We start from the raw sequence: 22,983 nt of genomic DNA on the forward strand, positions 1-22,983 counted from the left end.
GAACCAGCATTTAGCATTAGCATTAGCATTAGCCTTTAACTAACTCTGGCCTACCCCACACAATAAGCATCCTGCACTGCCCTTTTCTTTTGACTTATTTTCCTACTGTTTGTGCTACCGTGGGTTTTAATGACAATCTATTGAGAAATTACACCCAAGCGGACCCCCCGTCGGACGAAAGTCGAGCAATAATCACAAATCAGATAAATTCCATCAACCCGAGTTTTCTTTAAAACACACCGACTGCACATTCTAACGCGCAACCGGATTTGTCGGCCCATTCTAAATGGCCCCCCTGGGGTCTTACGCGGTACAGTGCTTTAATGTATGCGCATATCTGCCTTAATCCCTACCATCGATTGCTCTAAAATTCCAATTATTCACCGTTTACCAATGCAACCACATTTTAGAATAATTATTACAGACTCCTAGTCGACCGCAATAACGCCACATGAGGCACATTTCAGTCGTAATGGTACATTCCTCCAGTGTACACAAGTAGTATCCAAACTAACAACCTCCAAAGCTTGTGAGAAAAACTCACCCTTTTCTGGCCATGACTTCAGAACGAGTTAGCTTGGCGGCTACGAATGAAGCAAAGGAGAGATGCAGACCAGCCCCACGTTGGGCGCCATTTGGCGTATCGAGTAAATGCTGGCAATTATTGCTGATGAACAAAGGAGTCCGCTCATACTGAACCTGGATCATAAGATTTATTCATATCACAAGCTTACAGCTTAAGTTACAGACCCGCGGTGTCTGGAGAAGCACCGAGAGAAAGGACAGGGGGACAGAGAGAGAAAGGACAGGGGGACAGAGAGAGAAAGGACAGAGAGGACAGGAGGACAGAGAAAGGACAGGAGGAGACGGGAGACGGGAGAGGTTGTGTTTTCTCTAGCAGGAGGTAAGCTTGGCTTCTTATATGGTGTTGAGTAAAGCTTAGATTGTAGGTATTTAGATTGTAGGTAGGTATTGTAGTTAGGTATTATAGGTAGTTTACTCAGGTAGTTATTGTAGGTTATTGTAGGTAATTATTGTAGGTTAGGACTGTATTCGGCGGACCCCGGCGAAGCACGAGGCTAGCTTACCCACTACTTGGACCAACAAAGCTAGCTAGCTAGCTAGCGGGTAGCTACTGGTAACTTTTAGCAACTGTGGTTAGTTGTTTCCAATGTTATTTCACGCTTAAGAGTACCTTATGAAACCTTCCATACATAAAATGTATTTAGATTGTAGTTAGGTATTATAGGTAGGCATCGTGGGCTGTATATTATTAAGTAGTATAGGTAGGCATCGTGGGCTGTTGTGGGTAGTTGTTGTGTAGTTATTGTAGGTTACTTTTGTATTCGGCGGTGCCGGGTGTAGCACGAAGCTAGCTAGCTAACTCACCTCCTGGATTAGCTGGTGAGTAGCTATTAGCAACGGTAGCAACTAAAAACAATATCCTTTTAGCCAGCTACATTCGTTCGCAGCGACGCCGTTTTTCAAACAAAGTCAACACAGCAGCCATTGCTAGCTAGCCAACACTACCAGCTGGCTGTACTGTAGTAGCTAAATACAATGTCTTTGTGCTAGCTACCCAACGTTTAATCATTGCTGCGTTATGAAAGGTAAGCTTGGCTTCTTATATGGTGTTGAGTAAAGCTTAAACCATGTATTTAGATTGTAGGTAGGTATTGTAGTTTGGTATTATAGGTAGCTTACTCAGGTAGTTATTGTAGATTATTGTAGGTAATTATTGTAGGTAAGTATTGTATTCGGCGGACCCCGGCGAAGCACGAGGCTAGCTTACCCACTACTTGGACCAACAAAGCTAGCTAGCTAGCTAGCGGGTAGCTACTGGTAACTTTTAGCAACTGTGGTTAGTTGTTTCCAATGTTATTTCATGCTTAAGAGTACCTGTGATTGAGCCAGCTAGCTGCCACCATTCAGCTGTTTTTCTAACCTCATTATCCGAGGCATTAACGTTAGGTGGTTGGTAGCTGCTGTACTTAATTACTGCTACTGATAACAGTCTGCTGTAGTTTACAACAATTCTAATTTCTAAAGTGGAAGTTGGGAGAGTTTTATTCGGGTGGTTCAGTGAAACAATTATAGTTTCTGAGGTGGAAGTTGGGAGAGTTATATATCATTTTTTTGGTGAGGGAGGCCTGCTCTCTCCTTTCCCAGATGTTTAGTTCATTTCATTCCGATCTCCTCTGCATTATTGTAGCCATCTGCTGCAGCCTGTCAACTATGCCTCTGCCTATCCCTGTTCTCTCCTCTCCGCACAGGCTACACAAATGCCTCACACCGCGTGGCTGCTGCCTCTCTAACCTGGTGGTCCCTGCACGCACCACACACCTGGAGTTCCAGGTCTCAGGCAGCCTCTGGAACTGCCGTTCTGCCGCCAACAAGGCTGACTTCATCCCAGCCTATGCTACCCTCCAGTCCCTCGACTTCCTGGCACTGACGGAAACATGGATTTCCACTGAAAACACTGCTACTCCTACTGCTCTCTCCTCGTCTGACCATGTGTTCTCGCATACCCCGAGAGCATCTGGTCAGAGGGGTGGTGGCACAGGAATCCTCATCTCTCCCAAGTGGTCATTCTCAATTTTTCCCCTAACCCATCTGTCTATCTCCTCATTTGAATTCCACGCTGTCACAGTCACTAGCCCATTTAAGCTTAATATCCTTGTCATCTATCGCCCTCCAGGTTCCCTTGGAGAGTTCATCAATGAGCTTGACGCCTTGATAAGTTCCTTTCCTGAGGATGGCTCACCCTTCACAGTTTTGGGGGATTTCAACCTCCCTACGTCTACATTTGACTCATTTCTCTCTGCCTCCTTCTTTCCACTCCTCTCCTCTTTTGACCTCACCCTCTCACCGTCCCCCCTACTCACAAGGCAGGCAATACGCTTGACTTCATCTTTACTAGATGTTGCTCTTCTACTAATCTCACTGCAACTCCCCTCCATGTCTCCGACCACTACTTTGTATCCTTTTCTCTCTCGCTCTCCTCCAACACTACTCACTCTGCCCCTACACAGATGGTAACGCGCCGCCGCAACCTTCGCTCTCTCTCTCCCACTACTCTCTCCTCTTCCATCCTATCATCTCTTCCCTCTGCTCAATCCTTCTCCCTCCAATCTCCTGATTCTGCCTCCTCAACCCTCCTCTCCTCCCTTTCTGCATCCTTTGACTCCCTGTGTCCCCTATCCTCCCGGCCGGCTCGGTCCTCCCCTCCAGCTCCGTGGCTTGATGACTCATTGCGAGCTCACAGAACAGAGCTCCGGGCAGCTGAGCGGAAATGGAAGAAAACTAAACTCCCTGCCGACCTGGCATCTTTTCACTCCCTTTTCACTCCCATTTTCTTCATCTGTTTCGGCTGCTAAGGCCACTTTCTACCACTTTAAATTCCAAGCATCTGCCTCTAACCCTAGGAAGCTCTTTGCCACATTCTCCTCACTGCTGAATCCTCCCCCCCCCCCCCCCCCCCACTCCTCCCTCTCTGTGGATGACTTCGTCAACCACTTTGAAAAGAAGGTTGACGACATCCGATCCTCGTTTGTTAAGTCTAATGACACTGCTGGTCCTGCTCACACTGCCCTACCCTATGCTCTGACTTCTTTTTCTCCCCTCTCTCTCCAGATAAAATCTTGCGACTAGTGACTGCAGGCCGCCCAACAACCTGCCCGCTTGACCCCATCCCCTCCTCTCTTCTCCAGACCATCTCCGGTGACCTTCTCCCCTACCTCACCTCGCTGATCAACTCATCCTTGACCGCTGGCCATGTCCCTTCCGTCTTCAAGAGAGCGAGAGTTGCACCCCTTCTCAAAAAACCAACACTCGATCCCACTGATGTCAACAACTACAGACCAGTATCCCTTCTTTCTTTTCGTCTTTAGCCAACTCTCTTGCTATCTCTCTCAGAATGACCTTCTTGATCCAAACCAGTCAGGTTTCAGGACTGGTCATTCAACTGAGACTGCTCTTCTCTGTGTCACGGAGGCTCTCCGCACTGCTAAAGCTAACTCTCTCTCCTCTGCTCTTGTCCTTCTAGACCTGTCTGCTGCCTTTGATACTGTGAACCATCAGATCCTCCTCTCCACCCTCTCCGAGCTGGGCATCTCCGGCGCGGCTCACTCCTGGATTGCGTCCTACCTGACCGGTCGCTCCTACCAAGTGGCGTGGCGAGAAGCTGTCTCCGCACCACGTGCTCTCACCACTGGTGTCCCCCAGGGCTCAGTTCTAGGCCCTCTCCTTTTCTCCCTATACACCAAGTCACTTGGCTCTGTCATATCCTCACATGGCCTCTCCTATCATTGCTACGCTGACGATACACAACTAATCTTCTCCTTTCCCCCTTCTGATAACCAGGTGGCGAATCGCATCTCTGCATGTCTGGCCGACATATCAGTATGGATGACGGATCACCACCTCAAGCTGAACCCTGGCAAGATAGAGCTGCTCTTCCTCCCGGGGAAGGACTGCCCGTTCCATGATCTCGCCATCACGGTTGACAACTCCGTTGTGTCCTCCTCCCAGAGTGCGAAGAGCCTTGGCGTGACCCTGGACAACACCCTGTCGTTCTCCGCTAACATCAAGGCGGTGACCCGATCCTGCAGGTTCATGCTCTACAACATTCGGAGAGTACGACCCTGCCTTACACAGGAAGCGGCACAGGTCCTAATCCAGGCACTTGTCATCTCCCGTCTGGATTACTGCAACTCTTTGTTGGCTGGGCTCCCTGCCTGTGCCATTAAACCCCTACAACTCATCCAGAATGCCGCAGCCCGTCTGGTGTTCAACCTTCCCAAGTTCTCTCACGTCACCCCCCTCCTCCGCACACTCCACTGGCTTCCAGTTGAAGCTCGCATCCGTTACAAGACCATGGTGCTTGCCTATGGAGCAGTGAGGGGAACGGCACCTCCGTACCTTCAGGCTCTGATCAGTCCCTACACCCAAACGAGGGCATTGCGTTCATCCACCTCTGGCCTGCTGGCTCCCCTTCCTCTGCGGAAGCATAGTTCCCGCTCAGCCCAGTCAAAACTGTTCGCTGCTCTGGCACCCCAATGGTGGAACAAGCTCCCTCACGACGCCAGGACAGCGGAGTCACTCACCACCTTCCGGAGACATTTGAAACCCCACCTCTTTAAGGAACACCTGGGATAGGATAAAGTAATCCTTCTACCCCCCCCCCCCCCCAAAAAAAAATAAAAAAATATATATTAAAAAAATAAAAAATTGACCATTACATACTTTGCTAAGAAATGTATTCTTCTATTGTGGGCCTCTAATACTTCTCCTACATTTAAAATGTGGATTGACCAGATTGTTGACTTTCTCCCCCTTGAAAAGCTCACTTATGACCTCCACAAGAGACAGCCCAAATTTGATAGACTCTGGTCTCCACTACTCAACTATATTTCAAATTGGACAGAGTGAATGGGGGAATCAGGGAGATGGGCAGATGCGTGTTGTGTAAGGTGCTGTAAAACCTAAAAACTAATTATTGGCTCGTCATCTCAGCTAAGGCTGGAAATAGCTAATAAGAACCTTGATAGTGCTGCTGCAAGTTCTATAATTTAAATTTTGTTATAATTATTATTTGTGTGTGTATGTATGTATGTATGTATGTATATATATGTATGTATATATATATACATATATAAAACATTTTTTTTTATTATTATTATTCTTTTAATTTTTTTCTTTTTTAATTCACATCTGTGAATGTGGAATGTGTTTGGTTGGTTGATTGAAAACTTAATAAAACTTTAAATTGAAAAAATAAAAAAAATAATTAAAATTAAAAAATAAATAATCGTAAAGTGGTTATCCCACTGGCTATAGGGTGAATGCACCAATTTGTAAGTCGCTCTGGATAAGAGCGTCTGCTAAATGACGTAAATGTGCCCTTGAGCAAGACACTTAACCCTAATTGCTCCTGTAAGTCGCTCTGGATAAGAGCGTCTGCTAAATGACTAAAATGTACATGTAAAATGTCCCAAATTAATCTGAATGCTTCTGCCCGCTCTTTGTCTAGCTCATACTTATAAACAATGGCAATAAATGGGTTGCTCCCTTTTTCGTCCAATCACCTATCCCCCCTGGGGCGTCACCCTACAACTGCTACATTTGAACTAAGATAAACAACATTCCATAATCCTAATACACTACAGCGCCCTGATTCCCCCCTCCGTCACCTGGTTGGCACATATTGGTGCCACTCCTCCCTCCATGGCCATGGCCCACCCTGTTCCACCTTGCACATGGTCTGCCAGATATCATAGTGGTGCCTGTATTGCCTCTGCTAGTGTCGATGGAGGAAATACCATTCCTATGGCTGAGGTCTCCCTGCGGCTTTGGTGTGCTCATCATTTATATATTTCTAAAATAATCAACACTAGTCCAGTGGAGGCTCCTCAGAGGAGGAAGGGGAGGACCATCCTCCTCAGTGAATTTCATTTTTCTTTTTAAATTGTGAAACATTAAAAGTTATAATGTTTTGATAATACTATACTAAATATATTCACGTCAATAAATAATTGATTAAAACACACTGTTTTGAAATAAAGGTCTACAGTAGCCTCAACATCACATTGTAGGGTAGCGCCATGGTGTAGCCGGGGACAGCTAGTGTCCGTCCTCCTCTTGGTACATTGACTTCAATATAAAACCTACGAGGCTCGTGGTTCTCACCCCCTTCCATAGACTTACAGAGTAATTATGACAACTTCCGGAGGACGTCCTCCAACCTATCAGAGCTCTTGCAGCATGAACTGACATGTTGTCCACCCAATCAAAGGATCAGAGAATTGATATTGTACTGAAAGCATAAGCTACAGCTTACTACCACTGCAGTGCATAAAATGTGGTGTGTAGTTGACTCAAAGAGAGAGAAAGACAATAGTTGAACAGTTTTGAACACACACATTTCTTCAAAAATGAAGGAGAAGCAAGAGAGAGAGAGAGAGAGAGCTAGCTATATATATATATATATATATATATATATATATAATATATATATATATATATATATTATTTTTACTTTAACTTTCACTTACTTAGCTGGTGAATGCAGATAGCTAGTTTAGCCTACTCAAACACCCGGCTCGAACAGAGAGGGATGCTATGTTATCCAACACTGGAACTCTTCCAAGTCAAGGTAAGCTTTTGGTTTTATTACTTTATTGCCACTGGTGTAACTGCTAAACTGCTTGCTAACTGTACTTGTACACTGTACTGCATGATTGTAGCGGGATAACTAACGTGTTAGTTCTAGTAGTTATGTTGTTGACTTAACATTAGCTAATATGGTGACGATGATGTAGGCTGTGTGTAGCGATTAGCATTTATATTATGAAGGTTTGGCTTGGAAAGTTTTTTTTGCCTGGTCACAGACAACTAATGTGTTTTGCACTGAAGTCCACAAGTGAAGGGAAAAGGTTAGAGGAGGAGAGCATGTCGATGCGAGAAGGAATTATACAATGATCTGGCTGCTATGAAAGTGAACTGTGTTTGCGTGTGATCAGGGGTTTATTCATTCTGCCGATTCTGTTGAAAAACTTTTCTTGAACGGAAACTCAACGAAACTGGGATAAACGTACATGAATTTGTCCAATAGAAACTCTTGTTTGCCACTGTTGGACTAATGATTACACCCTAGATCAGCTATATGCAGGCAAGATTGTGCAAAGTGGTATTGAATGTGTCACTGTCTGTCACCTTGATTACTCAAATTTGTGTGTGTCTGTCAGAATGTCTGTAGTCTAGTCATCAGCGGTCAATTACATAAGTCATTTCAAGTCCCCAATTCAATCATCATCTCCATGCCACCATTTCCATTTTTTGTGCCTTTCCATCCTTCTACCCATCTGACCTTCCTCCACCTCCCTCTACTTTCTCCCACATTGGGTGTTAGGCTGTAGTCTTCATTGTTGCTGTGTAGTCTTTTGTCCATGCTAGTCAGGCAACTTACTGGAAATGCAATAAAGGAGATTTGCGCATCTTTATTCTGTAAACTGTACAGATAAATGGGGAGGACCGAGTTTGGGAAAACCTGGCTATAAGATAATGTCTATAATAGTAATAAAAAGAACTGCACTTATATATTATCTCAAAATGTAATCTGAACATGTGGGAAACATTGTGGAAGAACCTGGATCATTTTTAATTTAAGAAGGGATTTTTTTGAGGGATATTGCATTATACACCACTTGAAAATGCATTCATTTCAATGTAATTGAATATTAATCTTTGGACATACAACATTACCATAATTTGTTAACATTTGACATCAGCCCTTATTTAACAATGCTTACCTACCTATAAAAGCCATTGTATCAGACCTGAAGTAATTTTTGTATTGTTGAAATTAGTAAAAAATGCTTTGGAAATTGCCATTCTAATATGGCATTGCTGATATGACCTTCTTTCGACTTCTCAACCGCCTGGTAGAGCTCTGTTATTTCCTAAATAAACATGAAGTTGAAGAAAAACTATTGGAAGTAATTATTTGAGTTGTTAGTATTAGGAATTTAAGGTTAAATACTTTTTTCAACATGTTTTTCAAGAAGAAACAGTTAAAGGGTTCAAATAGTATCATCTTTGGAATGATCATGGAGAATTATAACAGATCATGAATAACTGGAAAACAATTTAAATACACTGATTGCTTTAATGATAAATAGCCCAATTATATCATATACATAGGGGGGAAAAAGTATTTAGTCAGCCACCAATTGTGCAAGTTCTCCCACTTAAAAAGATGAGAGAGGCCTGTAATTTTCATCATAGGTACACGTCAACTATGACAGACAAATTGAGGGAAAAAAATCCAGAAAATCACATTGTAGGATTTTTAATGAATTTATTTGCAAATTATGGTGGAAAATAAGTATTTGGTCACCTACAAACAAGCAAGATTTCTGGCTCTCACAGACCTGTAACTTCTTCTTTAAGAGGCTCCTCTGTCCTCCACTCGTTACCTGTATTAATGGCACCTGTTTGAACTTGTTATCAGTATAAAAGACACCTGTCCACAACCTCAAACAGTCACACTCCAAACTCCACTATGGCCAAGACCAAAGAGCTGTCAAAGGACACCAGAAACAAAATGGTAGACCTGCACAAGGCTGGGAAGACTGCATCTGCAATAGGTAAGCAGCTTGGTTTGAAGAAATCAACTGTGGGAGCAATTATTAGGAAATGGAAAAAAAACAAGACCACTGATAATCTCCCTCGATCTGGGGCTCCACGCAAGATCTCACCCCGTGGGGTCAAAATGATCACAAGAACGGTGAGCAAAAATCCCAGAACCACACGGGGGGACCTAGTGAATGACCTGCAGAGAGCTGGGACCAAAGTAACAAAGCCTACCATCAGTAACACACTACGCCGCCAGGGAATCAAATTCTGCAGTGCCAGACGTGTCCCCCTGCTTAAGCCAGTACATGTCCAGGCCCGTCTGAAGTTTGCTAGAGTGCATTTGGATGATCCAGAAGAGGATTGGGAGAATGTCATATGGTCAGATGACACCAAAATAGAACTTTTTGGTAAAAACTCAACTCGTCGTGTTTGGAGGACAAAGAATGCTGAGTTGCATCTAAAGAACACCATACCTACTGTGAAGCATGGGGGTGGAAACATCATGCTTTGGGGCTGTTTTTCTGCAAAGGGACCAGGACGACTGATCAGTGTAAAGGAAAGAATGAATGGGGCCATGTATCGTGAGATTTTGAGTGAAAACCTCCTTCCATCAGCAAGGGCATTGAAGATGAAACGTGGCTGGGTCTTTCAGCATGACAATGATCCCAAACACACCGCCCGGGCAACGAAGGAGTGGCTTCGTAAGAAGCATTTCAAGGTCCTGGAGTGGCCTAGCCAGTCTCCAGATCTCAACCCCATAGAAAATCTTTGGACAGTGGCGGCTCCTGAAAAAATTCTCAGGAGGGGCAATTTTTCTGATGATTTAGGTGACCTACACACGTGCACGAGTCCGTGCACGCGATTCCAGATATCTTTACCTCTGAATAAACTGCCTTTATTATACCATATCCACCCTGTCCAAAGTCTCTACTTGGTCTCAGTTCTCCAGTAAACTTGTGATTATCAACAGTACACAACGGTAACAAACAATTGGGGGAACTCACAGGGCAGATAGTAACCACTTAAAAGGAAGCGATTCCCAAACCTTCCATAACAAAGCCATCACCTACAGAGAGATGAACTTGGAGAAGAGTCCCCTAAGTAAGCTTGTCCTGGGCCTCTGTTCACAAACACAAACAGACCCCACACAGCCCCAGGACAACAACAACAACAACAACACAATTAGACCCAACCAAATCATGAGAAAACAAAAAGAGAATTACTTGACACATTGGAAAGAACAAACAAAAAAACAGAGCAAACTAGAATGCTATTTGGCCCTAAACAGAGAGTACACAGTGGCAGAATACCTGACCACTGTGACTGACCCAAACTTAATGAAAGCTTTGACTATGTACAGACTCAGTGACCATAGCCTTGCTATTGAGAAAGGCCGCCGTAGGCAGACCTGGCTCTCAAGAGAAGACAGGCTATGTGCACACTGCCCACAAAATGAGGTGGAAACTGAGCTGCACTTCCTAACCTCCTGCCAAATGTATGACCATATTAGAGACACATATTTCCCTCAGATTACAGCGATCCACAAAGAATTCGAAAACAAACCCAATTTTGATAAACTCCCTTATCTACTGGGTGAAAAACCACAGTGTGCCATCACAGCTGCAAGATTTGTGACCTGTTGCCACAAGAAAAGGGCAACCAGTGAAGAACAAACACCATTGTAAATACAACCCATATTTATGTTTATTTATTTTCCCATTTGTACTTTAACTATTTGCACATTGTAACAACACTGTATATATACATAATATGACATTTGAAATGTCTTTATTCTTTTGAAACTTCTGAGTGTAATGTTTACTGTTAATATTTATTGTTTATTTCACTTTTGTTTACTATCTACTTCCCTTGCTTTGGCAATGTTAACACACGTTTCCCATGCCAATAAAGCCCTTAAATTGAATTGAATTGATAGTAAGGTCGCAATGACACAGAAAGCAGTTCAATGTCGGGGTACAGAGTCGCTCTCTTACCAGGATCGCGGTCCGCTCTGACCAGGGTGAAGGTGGCCGGCTCCACTTCTCTGTCCGGGACTCATCCAGCCAAGTCTCCCAGCTGTATTGGGATTCAGCTGCCAGCAGCGTTTTCATTATTTAGTCCGTTCGTAGCGGGTATGTACACGATCAACAAGATCAGTCCAAAACCAACCACTGGAAATCCATGGTTGGCAGAATGTTTGTAAACTAAATCTACAAATTAAAAACATAAAATAACGCCGCACTGCAGGTCGCAACAGAGACGCTTCTAGCCGCCATTGTCTTAGTTACGTTCAACGTTACGTCACGCATGACGAAAGCGCGTAAGTGCAAGCCCACAGACACCCATAGAGAATGTATTGAAAGCTTTGAAATGTGAAAAAAATAGATTTTACATGACAGGCTATGAGAGACTTCTGGGCGATTTTCAACTTGACTGAAATCGCCCCAAAAACGGGCGGGGCCATTTGAAGCACGACTTTAGCCTGATTTGACATTTAGTGGCTGGCAGATCAGACGTGAACACTGATAACTGCTGTTGCCGTGATATAATTGATTAGAAAAAAAATCCCTTCCTTTTCCCGTTTGGCAGTGCGTCGCCCATATCGCCCTATTGAACAAGCCGTCCCTGTCTTTGGAGGGAGTTGAAAGTCTGTGTTGCCCAGCGACAGCCCCAAAACATCACTGCTCTAGAGGAGATCTGCATGGAGGAATGGGCCAAAATACCAGCAACAGTGTGTGAAAACCTTGTGAAGACTTACAGAAAACGTTTGACCTGTGTCATTGCCAACAAAGGGTATATAACAAAGTATTGAGAAACTTTTGTTATTGACCAAATACTTATTTTCCACCATAATTTGCAAATAAATTCATAAAAAATCCTACAATGTGATTTTCTGGATTTTTTTTTCTCATTTTGTCGATCATAGTTGACGTGTACCTATGATGAAAATTACAGCCCTCTCTCATCTTTTTAAGTGGGAGAACTTGAACAATTGGTGGCTGACTAAATACTTTTTTCCCCCACTGTAGGTAATAAAACTCAAAGTCTAATACCTAACACAACACCTACTGGCAGTTGGTCACAATAAGCTATATATCTGTGAAGATCTTTAATTTGAGAGCATTGAATTTTAATATCTGATCGATTCGACTCATCAGTTCTCTGTTGGTCATTAGAGGTAATGATTATATGTCCATTCCCAAAAGGAAAGAAAATAGGCAGGCCAGTAAGCTTGTAGTGTGAAGGGAAAGGACAGGAATAGTGTGATTAATGAATACAGTTGTTCGCAATCACTTTGACACATTTTTTTAAACTCTTAGTACAAAAGTTAAAAAACTGATAACACTTGATTGAGCATACGTTGGAGTTGAACACATCTTTCACCCCTGCTTCATTCATGGAGAATCTTCGTTTTCCGTGAAAAAACATGAGAACATTCCATTTAGTCACCAACACATCAGATAATGGTAGGCTCACTGTTTAGTCATTTTAACCAACATTTAATCCAATAGCAAAAAATACAGGATAACATTTTCAAATGTGATCTTTTTGAAGCGCTGAACAGAAGGAATAATAGAGGGTAAATACCATTTCCCATACAATATTTAGCTATGTACCAGTATGTACAATCTTTCAAGTTTACTGCAAACCAATGTTTGTAATCATATGTTAGTATCCAATGTAAAGTTTGGAGTATGTCAAGAAAATGTAATTCACAGTTACAGTATCGTTATACAGCACATATATAGAAGAAATCATCAGAAATAGGTTTTATTATGTCATGTATTGTAAAGCAGAAGCCTATATATAAAAAAAAGTATTGGTGTAGCCTGGTACAGTGGGGAAAAAAAGTATTTAGTCAGCCACCAATTGTGCAAGTTCTCCCACTTAAAAAGATGAGAGAGGCCTGTCATTTTCATCATAGGTATACGTAGACTATGATAGACAAAATGAGGGAAAAAAATCCTGAAAATCACATTGTAGGATTTTTAATGAATTTATTTGCAAATTATGGTGGAAAATAAGTATTTGGTCAATAACAAAAGTTTCTCAATACTTTGTTATATACCCTTTGTTGGCAATGACACAGGTCAAACGTTTTCTGTAAGTCTTCACAAGGTTTTCACACACTGTTGCAGGTATTTTGGCCCATTCCTCCATGCAGATCTCCTCTAGAGCAGTGATGTTTTGGGGCTGTCGCTGGGCAACACAGACTTTCAACTCCCTCCAAAGATTTTCTATGGGGTTGAGATCTGGAGACTGACTAGGCCACTCCAGGACCTTGAAATGCTTCTTACGAAGCCACTCCTTCGTTGCCCGGGCGGTGTGTTTGGGATCATTGTCATGCTGAAAGACCCAGCCACGTTTCATCTTCAATGCCCTTGCTGATGGAAGGAGGTTTTCACTCAAAATCTCACGATACATGGCCCCATTCATTCTTTCCTTTGCACAGATCAGTCGTCCTGGTCCCTTTGCAGAAAAACAGCCCCAAAGCATGATGTTTCCCCCCCCATGCTTCACAGTAGGTATGGTGTTCTTTGGATGCAACTCAGCATTCTTTGTCCTCCAAACACGACGAGTTGAGTTTTTACCAAAAAGTTCTATTTTGGTGTCATCTGACCATATGACATTCTCCCAATCCTCTTCTGGATCATCCAAATGCACTCTAGCAAACTTCAGACGGGCCTGGACATGTACTGGCTTAAGCAGGGGGACACGTCTGGCACTGCAGAATTTGATTCCCTGGCGGCGTAGTGTGTTACTGATGGTAGGCTTTGTTACTTTGGTCCCAGCTCTCTGCAGGTCATTCACTAGGTCCCCCCGTGTGGTTCTGGGATTTTTGCTCACCGTTCTTGTGATCATTTTGACCCCACGGGGTGAGATCTTGCGTGGAGCCCCAGATTGAGGGAGATTATCAGTGGTCTTGTATGTCTTCCATTTCCTAATAATTGCTCCCACAGTTGATTTCTTCAAACCAAGCTGCTTACCTATTGCAGATTCAGTCTTCCCAGCCTGGTGCAGGTCTACAATTTTGTTTCTGGTGTCCTTTGACAGCTCTTTGGTCTTGGCCATAGTGGAGTTTGGAGTGTGACTGTTTGAGGTTGTGGACAGGTGTCTTTTATACTGATAACAAGTTCAAACAGGTGCCATTAATACAGGTAACGAGTGGAGGACAGAGGAGCCTCTTAAAGAAGAAGTTACAGGTCTGTGAGAGCCAGAAATCTTGTTTGTTTGTAGGTGACCAAATACTTATTTTCCACCATAATTAGCAAATAAATTCATTAAAAATCCTACAATGTGATTTTCTGGGAAAAAAAATCTCAATTTGTCTGTCATAGTTGACGTGTACCTATGATGAAAATGACAGGCCTCTCTCATCTTTTTAAGTGGGAGAACTTGCACAATTGGTGGCTGACTAAATACTTTTTTCCCCCACTGTATATACAGTGAGGGAAAAAGGTATTTGATCCCCTGCTGATTTTGTACGTTTGCCCACTGACAAAGACATGATCAGTCTATAATTTTAATGGTAGGATTATTTGAACAGTGAGAGACAGAATAACAACAAAAAATCCTGAAAAACGCATGTCAAAAATGTTATAAATTGATTTGCATTTTAATTAGGGAAATAAGTATTTGACCCCTCTGCAAAACATGACTTAGTACTTGTCACGCCCTGACCTAGAGAACTCTGAGTTCTATGTGATTATATTCTATGTTGGAGATCTAGTATGTGTATGTCTAGGTTTGGCCGGGTGTGATTCCCAATCAGAGGCAGCTGTCGCTCGTTGTCTCTGATTGGGGATCATACTTAGGTAGCCTGGTTGCCTACCTTAGTTGTGGGATCTTGTTTGTGTTCCTGTTAGGCTTGTTGTGTGTATAGCCCATAGGACTTCACGGTTTCATTGTTTTGTTATTTTTTCAAGTGTTTATTCGTCTTAATAAACATGTACGCATACCACGCTGCACCTTGGTCTGACCCGTCTCTCAACGACCGTGACAGAAGATCCCACCAAACAAGGACCAAGCAGCGTGCCCAGGAGGAGCAGAAATTATGGACTTGGGAGGAGATATTAAATGGTAAGGGATCATGGACATGGGAAGAGATCCAGGCTGGGATGGATCGCCTTCCTTGGGAGCAGACAGAGGCAGCGAGGGAGGAGAGACGGCGACTCCAAAAGGCGAATCGACGAAGGAGACCCGAGAGGCAACCCCAAGAAAAATGTTGGGGGTGGGGCACACGGGGTGGTCGACGAAGCAGCAGGAGGCCATGAAAGGGCTGACTGTAGAGGAGGAGGCTGTTATTTTAGAGGTCCTCCAAGACCTGCGGATCAGCAGTTTAAGAGAGGAGGCCACCACGTTACGGGGGCTGATGGCGAGGTTAGAGCAGAAGAGCTCCCTTCAAGAGGAGGCGCTGCAGGAGGCCCGTAGGGAGAAGGAAGTAGTGGATGCACGGAGAAAGGAGCTGGTCAGGCAACAAAAGGAGCGTGTGTTCATTGAGGAACCAAGGTATGCGGCGATACGCACTGTGTCGCCAGTGCGCATTCACAGCCCAGTGCAACCTGTGCCAGTACCCCGCACGGGTCGTGCGAAAGTGGGCATCCAGCCAGGACGAGTTGTGCCAGCTGTACACTCCAGACCTCCAGTACGTCTCCACGGTCCAGTATATCCTGCTCAGGTTCTACGCACTGTGTCACCATTGCGCCTCCCCAGCCTGGTATGGCCCGTACCTGCTCCCCGCACCAAATCAGTGGTGTGTGTATCCAGTCCGGTACGGCCCGTACCTGCTCCCCGCACCAAACCAGTGGTGCGTGTTGCCAGCCCGGTACGCCCCGTACCTGCTCCCCGCACCAAACCAGTGGTGCGTGTATCCAGTCCGGTACGGCCCGTACCTGCTCCTCGCACCAGACCAGTGGTGCGTGTTCCCAGCCTGGTATGGCCCGTACCTGCTCCCCGCACCAAATCAGTGGTGTGTGTATCCAGTCCGGTACGGCCCGTACCTGCTCCCCGCACCAAACCAGTGGTGCGTGTTGCCAGCCCGGTACGCCCCGTACCTGCTCCCCGCACCAAACCAGTGGTGCGTGTATCCAGTCCGGTACGGCCCGTACCTGCTCCTCGCACCAGACCAGTGGTGCGTGTTCCCAGCCCGGTGCGGCCCATGCCTGTTCCTCGCACCAGACCAGTGGTGTGTGTCCCCAGCCCGGTACGGCTGGTGCCAGAGCAGTCTGCTCCACCGGTGCCCAGTCCAGATCCGGTCAGCTGCTCCACTCCGGAGCCAGAGCAGTCCGCTCCACCGGTGCCTAGTCCAGCTCCGGTCAGCGGCTCCACTCCGGAGCCAGAGTAGTCCGCTCCACCGGGGTCCAGTTCAGCTCCTGTCAGCGGCTCCATTCCAGGCCCAGACGTCAGCCCCTCTCCAGGGTCGGGGCCTCCCACACCAGGGTCCAGACAGGGCTTGGTGCATCGCGGGAGGAAGGAGAGGGGAAGCATCGCGCCGAGGTCCAGACCAGACTAGGGGCGCAACGGGGAGGCAGAGAGGGAGAGGTCGTCACGCCCGGAGTGCCCACCCGGACCCTCCCCTAATGAGTCAGGTTGTTGCGGCCGGGGTATGCACCTTTGGGGAGTGGGGTACTGTCACGCCCTGACCTAGAGAACTCTTGTTGGTTGGGTCAGGGTGTGAGTTTCAGTTTGAGTTCTATGTGTTTATATTCTATGTTGGAGATCTAGTATGTGTATGTCTAGGTTTGGCCGGGTGTGATTCCCAATCAGAGGCAGCTGTCGCTCGATGTCTCTGATTGGGGATCATACTTAGGTAGCCTGGTTGCCTACCTTAGTTGTGGGATCTTGTTTGTGTTCCTGTTAGGCTTGTTGTGTGTATAGGCCATAGGACTTCACGTTTTGTTTTGTTTTGTTGTTGTTTTGCTATTTTGTCAAGTGTTTATTCGTCTTAATAAACATGTACGCATACCACGCTGCACCTTGGTCTGACCCGTCTCTCAATGACCGTGACAGTACTTGGTGGCAAAACCCTTGTTGGCAATCACAGAGGTCAGACGTTTCTTGTAGTTGGCCACCAGGTTTGCACACATCTCAGGAGGGATTTTGTCCCACTCCTCTTTGCAGATCTTCTCCAAGTCATTAAGGTTTCGAGGCTGACGTTTGGAAACTCGAACCTTCAGCTCCCTCCACAGATTTTCGATGGGATTAAGGTCTGGAGACTGGCTAGGCCACTCCAGGACCATAATGTGCTTATTTTTTAGCCACTCCTTTGTTGCCTTGGCCGTGTGTTTTGGGTCATTGTCATGCTGGAATACCCATCCACGACCCATTTTCAATGCCCTGGCTGAGGGAAGGAGGTTATCACCCAAGATCTGACGGTACATGGTCCCGTCCATCGTCCCTTTGATGCGGTGAAGTTGTCCTGTCCCCTTAGCAGAAAAACACCCCCAAAGCATAATGTTTCCACCTCCATGTTTGACAGTGGGGATGGTGTTCTTGGGGTCATAGGCAGCATTCCTCCTCCTCCAAACACGGCGAGTTGAGTTGATGCCAAAGAGCTCCATTTTGGTCTCATCTGACCACAACACTTTCACCCAGTTCTCCTCTGAATCATTCAGATGTTCACTGGCAAACTTCAGACGGGCCTGTATATGTGCTTTCTCGAGCAGGGGGACCTTGCGGGCGCTGCAGGATTTCAGTCCTTTGCGGCGTAATGTGTTACCAGTTGTTTTCTTGGTGACTATGGTCCCAGCTGCCTTGAGATCATTGACAAGATCCTCCCGTGTAGTTCTGGGCTGATTCCTCACCGTTCTCATGATCATTGCAACTCCACGAGGTGAGATCTTGCATGAAGCCCCAGGCCGAGGGAGATTGACAGTTATTTTGTGTTTCTTCTTTGTTGTCACCTTCTCACCAAGCTGCTTGGCGATGGTCTTGTAGCCCATTCCAGCCTTGTGTAGGTCTACAATCTTGTCCCTGACAACCTTGGAGAGCTCTTTGGTCTTGGCCATGGTGGAGAGTTTGGAATCTGATTGATTGATTGCTACTGTGGACAGGTGTCTTTTATACAGGTAACAAGCTGAGATTAGGAGCACTCCCTTTAAGAGTGTGCTCCTAATCTCAACTCGTTACCTGTATAAAAGACACCTGGGAGGCAAAAATCTTTATGATTGAGAGGGGGTCAAATACTTATTTCCCTCATTAAAATGCAAATCAATTTATAACATTTTTGACATGCGTTTTTCTGGATTTTTGTTGTTGTTATTCTGTCTCTCACTGTTCAAATAAACCTACCATTAAAATTATAGACTGATCATTTCTTTGTCAGTGGGCAAACGTACAAAATCAGCAGGTGATCAAATACTTTTTTCCCTCACAGTAAATGCCATTTCTGTCCCATGCAAGATTGTACAATATCAATATTTCTATATACTGCTACAGTATCATCAGCTAAAATCATCAGTTTACAGTGAATCAATGACATTCAGTTCATGCGTGGAATATACTGTAATTTACAACCTAAATATTATAGCAGTGGATTGTACACTACACCATAATTTCAAATGGTAGAAAATGCCTCTTTCCACTTTTCCCTGGTGTATTGAAGAACATCGGCTGATTGAGGATGATGATCAGTGGTGTAAAGTACTTAATTAAAAATACTTTAAAGTACTACTTAAGTAGGGTTTTTGGGTATCTGTATTTTATCATTTCTATTTTTTACAACTTTTACTTTTCTACATTCTTAAAGAAAATTATGTACTGTCCTTTTTACTCCACCCAAAAGTACTCATTACATTTTGAATGCTTAGCAGGGCAGGAAAGTGGTCCAATTCACACACTAATCAAGAGAACATCCCTGGTCATCCCTACTGCCTATGATCTGGTGGATTCTCAAAACACAAATGCTTCGTTTGTAAATTATGTCTGAGTGTTGGAGTGTGCCCCTGGCTATCCGTAAATAAATAAAAAACAAGAAAATTGAGCCGTCTGGTTTGCTTAATATAAGTCATTTGAAATGATTTATACTTTTACTTTTACTTTTGATACTTAAGTAGATTTTAGCAATTACATTTACTTTTGATACTTAAGTATATTTAAAACCAAATACTTTTAGACTTTTACTCAAGTAGTATTTTACTGGGTGACTTTCACTTTTACTTGAGTCATTTTCTATTAAGGTATCTTTCCTTTTACTCAAGTGATGATGATGATGATGATGTAGTATTTACAGCCACATAAATACACACACTACCGGTCAAAAGTTTGGACACACCTACTCATTCAGGGTTTTTCTTTATTTCTACTATTTTTTACATTGTAGAATATAGTGAAGACATCAAAACTATGAAATAACACATATGGAATCATGTAGTAACCAAAAACGTGTTAAACAAATATTTTATATTTGAGATTCTTCAAATCTCCACCCTTTGCCTTGATGACAGCTTTGCACACTCTTGGCATTCTCTCAACCAGCTTCATGAGGTAGTCACCTGGAATGCATTTCAATTAACAGGTGTGCCTTCTTAAAAGTTTATTTGTGGAATTTCTTTCCTTCTTAATGCATTTATTTGGGCTCCTACGCACCTGGAACATATACTATTCAGTAGTAAGTACCTTAAAAGAGCGCGGACTGCCTCTTATTTTTGCCAATGGTTAGAGGAATGCCAACAAACATGTAATTCTACTAAATTTTTAGGCTATGTGAAGGCAAGTATAATATTTTCCACTGACTTCCCCATAATGTTAGTTGCAGTGTGTGTCAGGGTGTGGGATCTGTCAGTGAGTAAAAAAATACTTAATGACAGCACGCAGCCGCCGGTGACCCACTGCCAGCACAATGGGTGAAATGGCGATGAAGATGGTGTTGGCAAAGCGAGCTATTACCGGGAGAAACCTGGCTGATGAACCTAGGTTGTAGTTTAAAATGTTGATAGAGATGATGCTGCTTCCCCAAGACACAATAAAGAGGATGGTGAGGGCTACAATCACCTGGAGAGAGAGGGAAGGCAAGGAAAGAAAATACTGTGAAACTATTTACCTGTTTTCTTCCTCTCTTAGCATGACGGTCATAAAATATACACACGCATTGTCTATAATAACTGTTTATTGAAAACACACCAGGATCATAAACACCTCGGTAAACATTTTTTAAATATATTTTTTAGGACAATAGCAATGTTACAGGTCCACATTGCATGTGTCGTACTTCTTTCCATCCACAATAAGCAGGCTGCAGGCCACATAACAAGGCATCATCCTGAATCCCCTCCAGTCTCTCTCACCTTGGCAGCCCGTATCTCAGCCGGTATCCTCTTGATGACGGGCGCGTCCTGGGTCATGTGTGCGGGGTTGTGGGTCCTGCCGTGGGTGTAGAGCGTGTAGAGGGAGCCCAGGTTGGTGATGGCCATCAGGATGATAGGCAGGATCTCGTGGATCACCATGGAGGCGGTGGCGTAGGCCAGGCCGTCGTAGCTGGAGGGGAAGTTCCACACACAGCCCAGCAGGGGGCGCGTGGTGCTGCTGACCAACATCAGGGTCTGGAGGGGAGCGGGAAGAGGGTAGAGGAGACCGAGGATAGGAGAGGAAATGAGAGGAGAGGGGGAGAGAAGGCAGAGAAGGTTTTTTATACAGTTTCCCACAATTAAAATAAAACACATCACCTATTGTCTACCTCTGTGCTTCTATTATATCAGGGTCCTACCTTTGTGCTGTTCTTGTTTCCGTTGGTAGAGTAGATATGTGCAGGTATAGCATAGATCAGGTTGAGAGACCAGATGAGGCCCAGGCTAATCAGGAGGGTCTTGGGGGGCCTGCGGAGCCCGTGAACAGTCCGTGAGGGAGGGGCCACGCGCCTCAGTGTCTGGAAATGGAACACACTGAGGAAGAGTGTTGACCACACGTTGACTATGCGAAGCCACACCCACACCCCCATCAGGACGTGACACCAGTCTCTGGAAGACATCAGCTAGAGAGAGAGCTGGGTGTCAATTTGTATGTGTGTGTACACAATAGTGACAACCTGAACAATGGTCTTATCAGTAAGTATTCCACGGTATATTGTCAGATTGCTTTCATTCACATAGCATATCTCTAGTTACAGACCACACCCTAGTCCTTGCATTTTAAAGTACCATTCCTTCAAGACCAGCCCACATCCCTCCAATATCTCAAATACCAAATCAAAACCCTTTTACTTAGAGCCCAAACCAAACACAATCCCCATACTCTCAAGCACCCACATACAGCCCTCATTCTTCATGGCACCCCATACCACAGTGCCCGACCCCTGTCCCAGTCAGCTCCTTACCTCTAGCCCCAGGTCAGACACGACCAGCAGGATGTTCCTGAAGAAAGACAGGAGCAGATTGGAGAGGGCCATGTTTAGCAGGATGATGTCTGAGTTACGTCCTCCACTGGGGTCTTTGAATACACTCTCACTAATCACGCCAACCACCGTGGCGTTACCCACGATACCCAGCAGGACCAAGATGATGTAGAGGGCATTCTGGATGGGAGACGTGTTGACATGGAGCCCCATCCCCACTGGCTCCGAATCTCTCAGCTCCGGCATTGGGGTCTCCATCTCAGCTACTGAATTAGTTGTAGATCATAAATACAAATGCACAGCAAAATAGATATTGATTGCTGCCCATCTATTATAGGTACACTTTCATTAACACTCACTCTTTCTGTAGCATTGAACACAAGCACAACCTCCCACAGAAATACCAATGTAAAATCACCATGGACACAAGACAAATACAAAGTAGTTCCTGCCATACCCATCCACCTAAAAATCACAGCAAATGGCATTTCCCTAGTTACCCAACCAATCACTGCTAGACCAGGGGTACGGTATACCCATGGGAATGTGGGCGTTTCAGAGTTTAGCTACCGGGAGCTGAGAGTGCATATAAATGGAACAGGAGATTAATCAGCTAGTCTAATTGAATCATGTTTCCTTAGCAGCTAGGTTAATTAGGATGCCACACTAGCTTCCCCAGGGAAGAAGGGAGAGGTGTGTTTGGTTGTGGTGCTGAATAGGAAGTAATCACTTGATGCCATTCATAAAATCAAGGCAAGAGATCACCTAAAAGCATTTTTATTTCAAAAATATTGTTCAGACAAAAGCTTTGGACTATGATCTTAGAGCATAGTTTCCCAAATTATAATGTAATACAAACAATGTACAATAGTGAAAACATTGGAAAGTCTAAGAATCTGGCTTGTATTTTGTTCATGATGTGCCGTTCCATACAGTGAAGGAAAAAAGTATTTGATCCCCTGCTGATTTTGTACGTTTGCCCACTGACAAAGAAATTATCAGTCTATAATTTTAATGGTAGGTTTCTTTGAACAGTGAGAGACAGAATAACAATCAATGTTATAAATTGATTTGCATTTTAATGAGGGAAATAAGTATTTGACCCCTCTGCAAAACATGACTTAGTACTTGGTGGCAAAACCCTTGTTGGCAATCACAGAGGTCAGATGTTTCTTGTAGTTGGCCACCAGGTTTGCACAGGAGGGATTTTGTCCCACTCCTCTTTGCAGATCTTCTCCAAGTTATTAAGGTTTCGAGGCTGACGTTTGGCAACTCGAACCTTCAGCTCCCTCCACAGATTTTCTATGGGATTAAGGTCTGGAGACTGGCTAGGTGTCACGCTCTGGCTCCGGGACTCTGTATAGTGAGCCAGGGTGGGTTCATTATTTGGGTGTATTTCTATGTTTGTATTTCTGTTGGGTGCATTTCTATGTTTGGTCAATGACTCCCAATCGGAGGTAACGAGTGTCAGCTGTCGGCTCGTTATCTCTGATTGGGAGCCATATTTAATCTGTATGTTT

General features: G+C 44.5%; 1 protein-coding gene across 1 annotated transcript in view; it reads right to left on the reverse strand.

Moving 5' to 3' along the window:
* Nucleotides 1–21,709, reverse strand: part of LOC311133992 (olfactory receptor class A-like protein 4) — a gene marked incomplete at both ends in the record, with an annotated part of 35,963 nt that extends 14,254 nt beyond the window's left edge. The window contains 4 exons of the mRNA XM_084167612.1: nucleotides 19,934–20,127; nucleotides 20,421–20,675; nucleotides 20,840–21,103; nucleotides 21,446–21,709. Of these exons, the coding sequence (XP_084023738.1) occupies nucleotides 19,934–20,127; nucleotides 20,421–20,675; nucleotides 20,840–21,103; nucleotides 21,446–21,709 (977 nt within the window). The remainder of the gene's footprint in view (nucleotides 1–19,933; nucleotides 20,128–20,420; nucleotides 20,676–20,839; nucleotides 21,104–21,445) is intronic.
* Nucleotides 21,710–22,983: the final 1,274 nt, after the last annotated feature.

This window comes from Coregonus lavaretus (genome assembly GCF_964263955.1).
Source record: "Coregonus lavaretus genome assembly, chromosome: 8".
In the NCBI taxonomy this organism is placed as follows: domain Eukaryota; kingdom Metazoa; phylum Chordata; class Actinopteri; order Salmoniformes; family Salmonidae; genus Coregonus; species Coregonus lavaretus.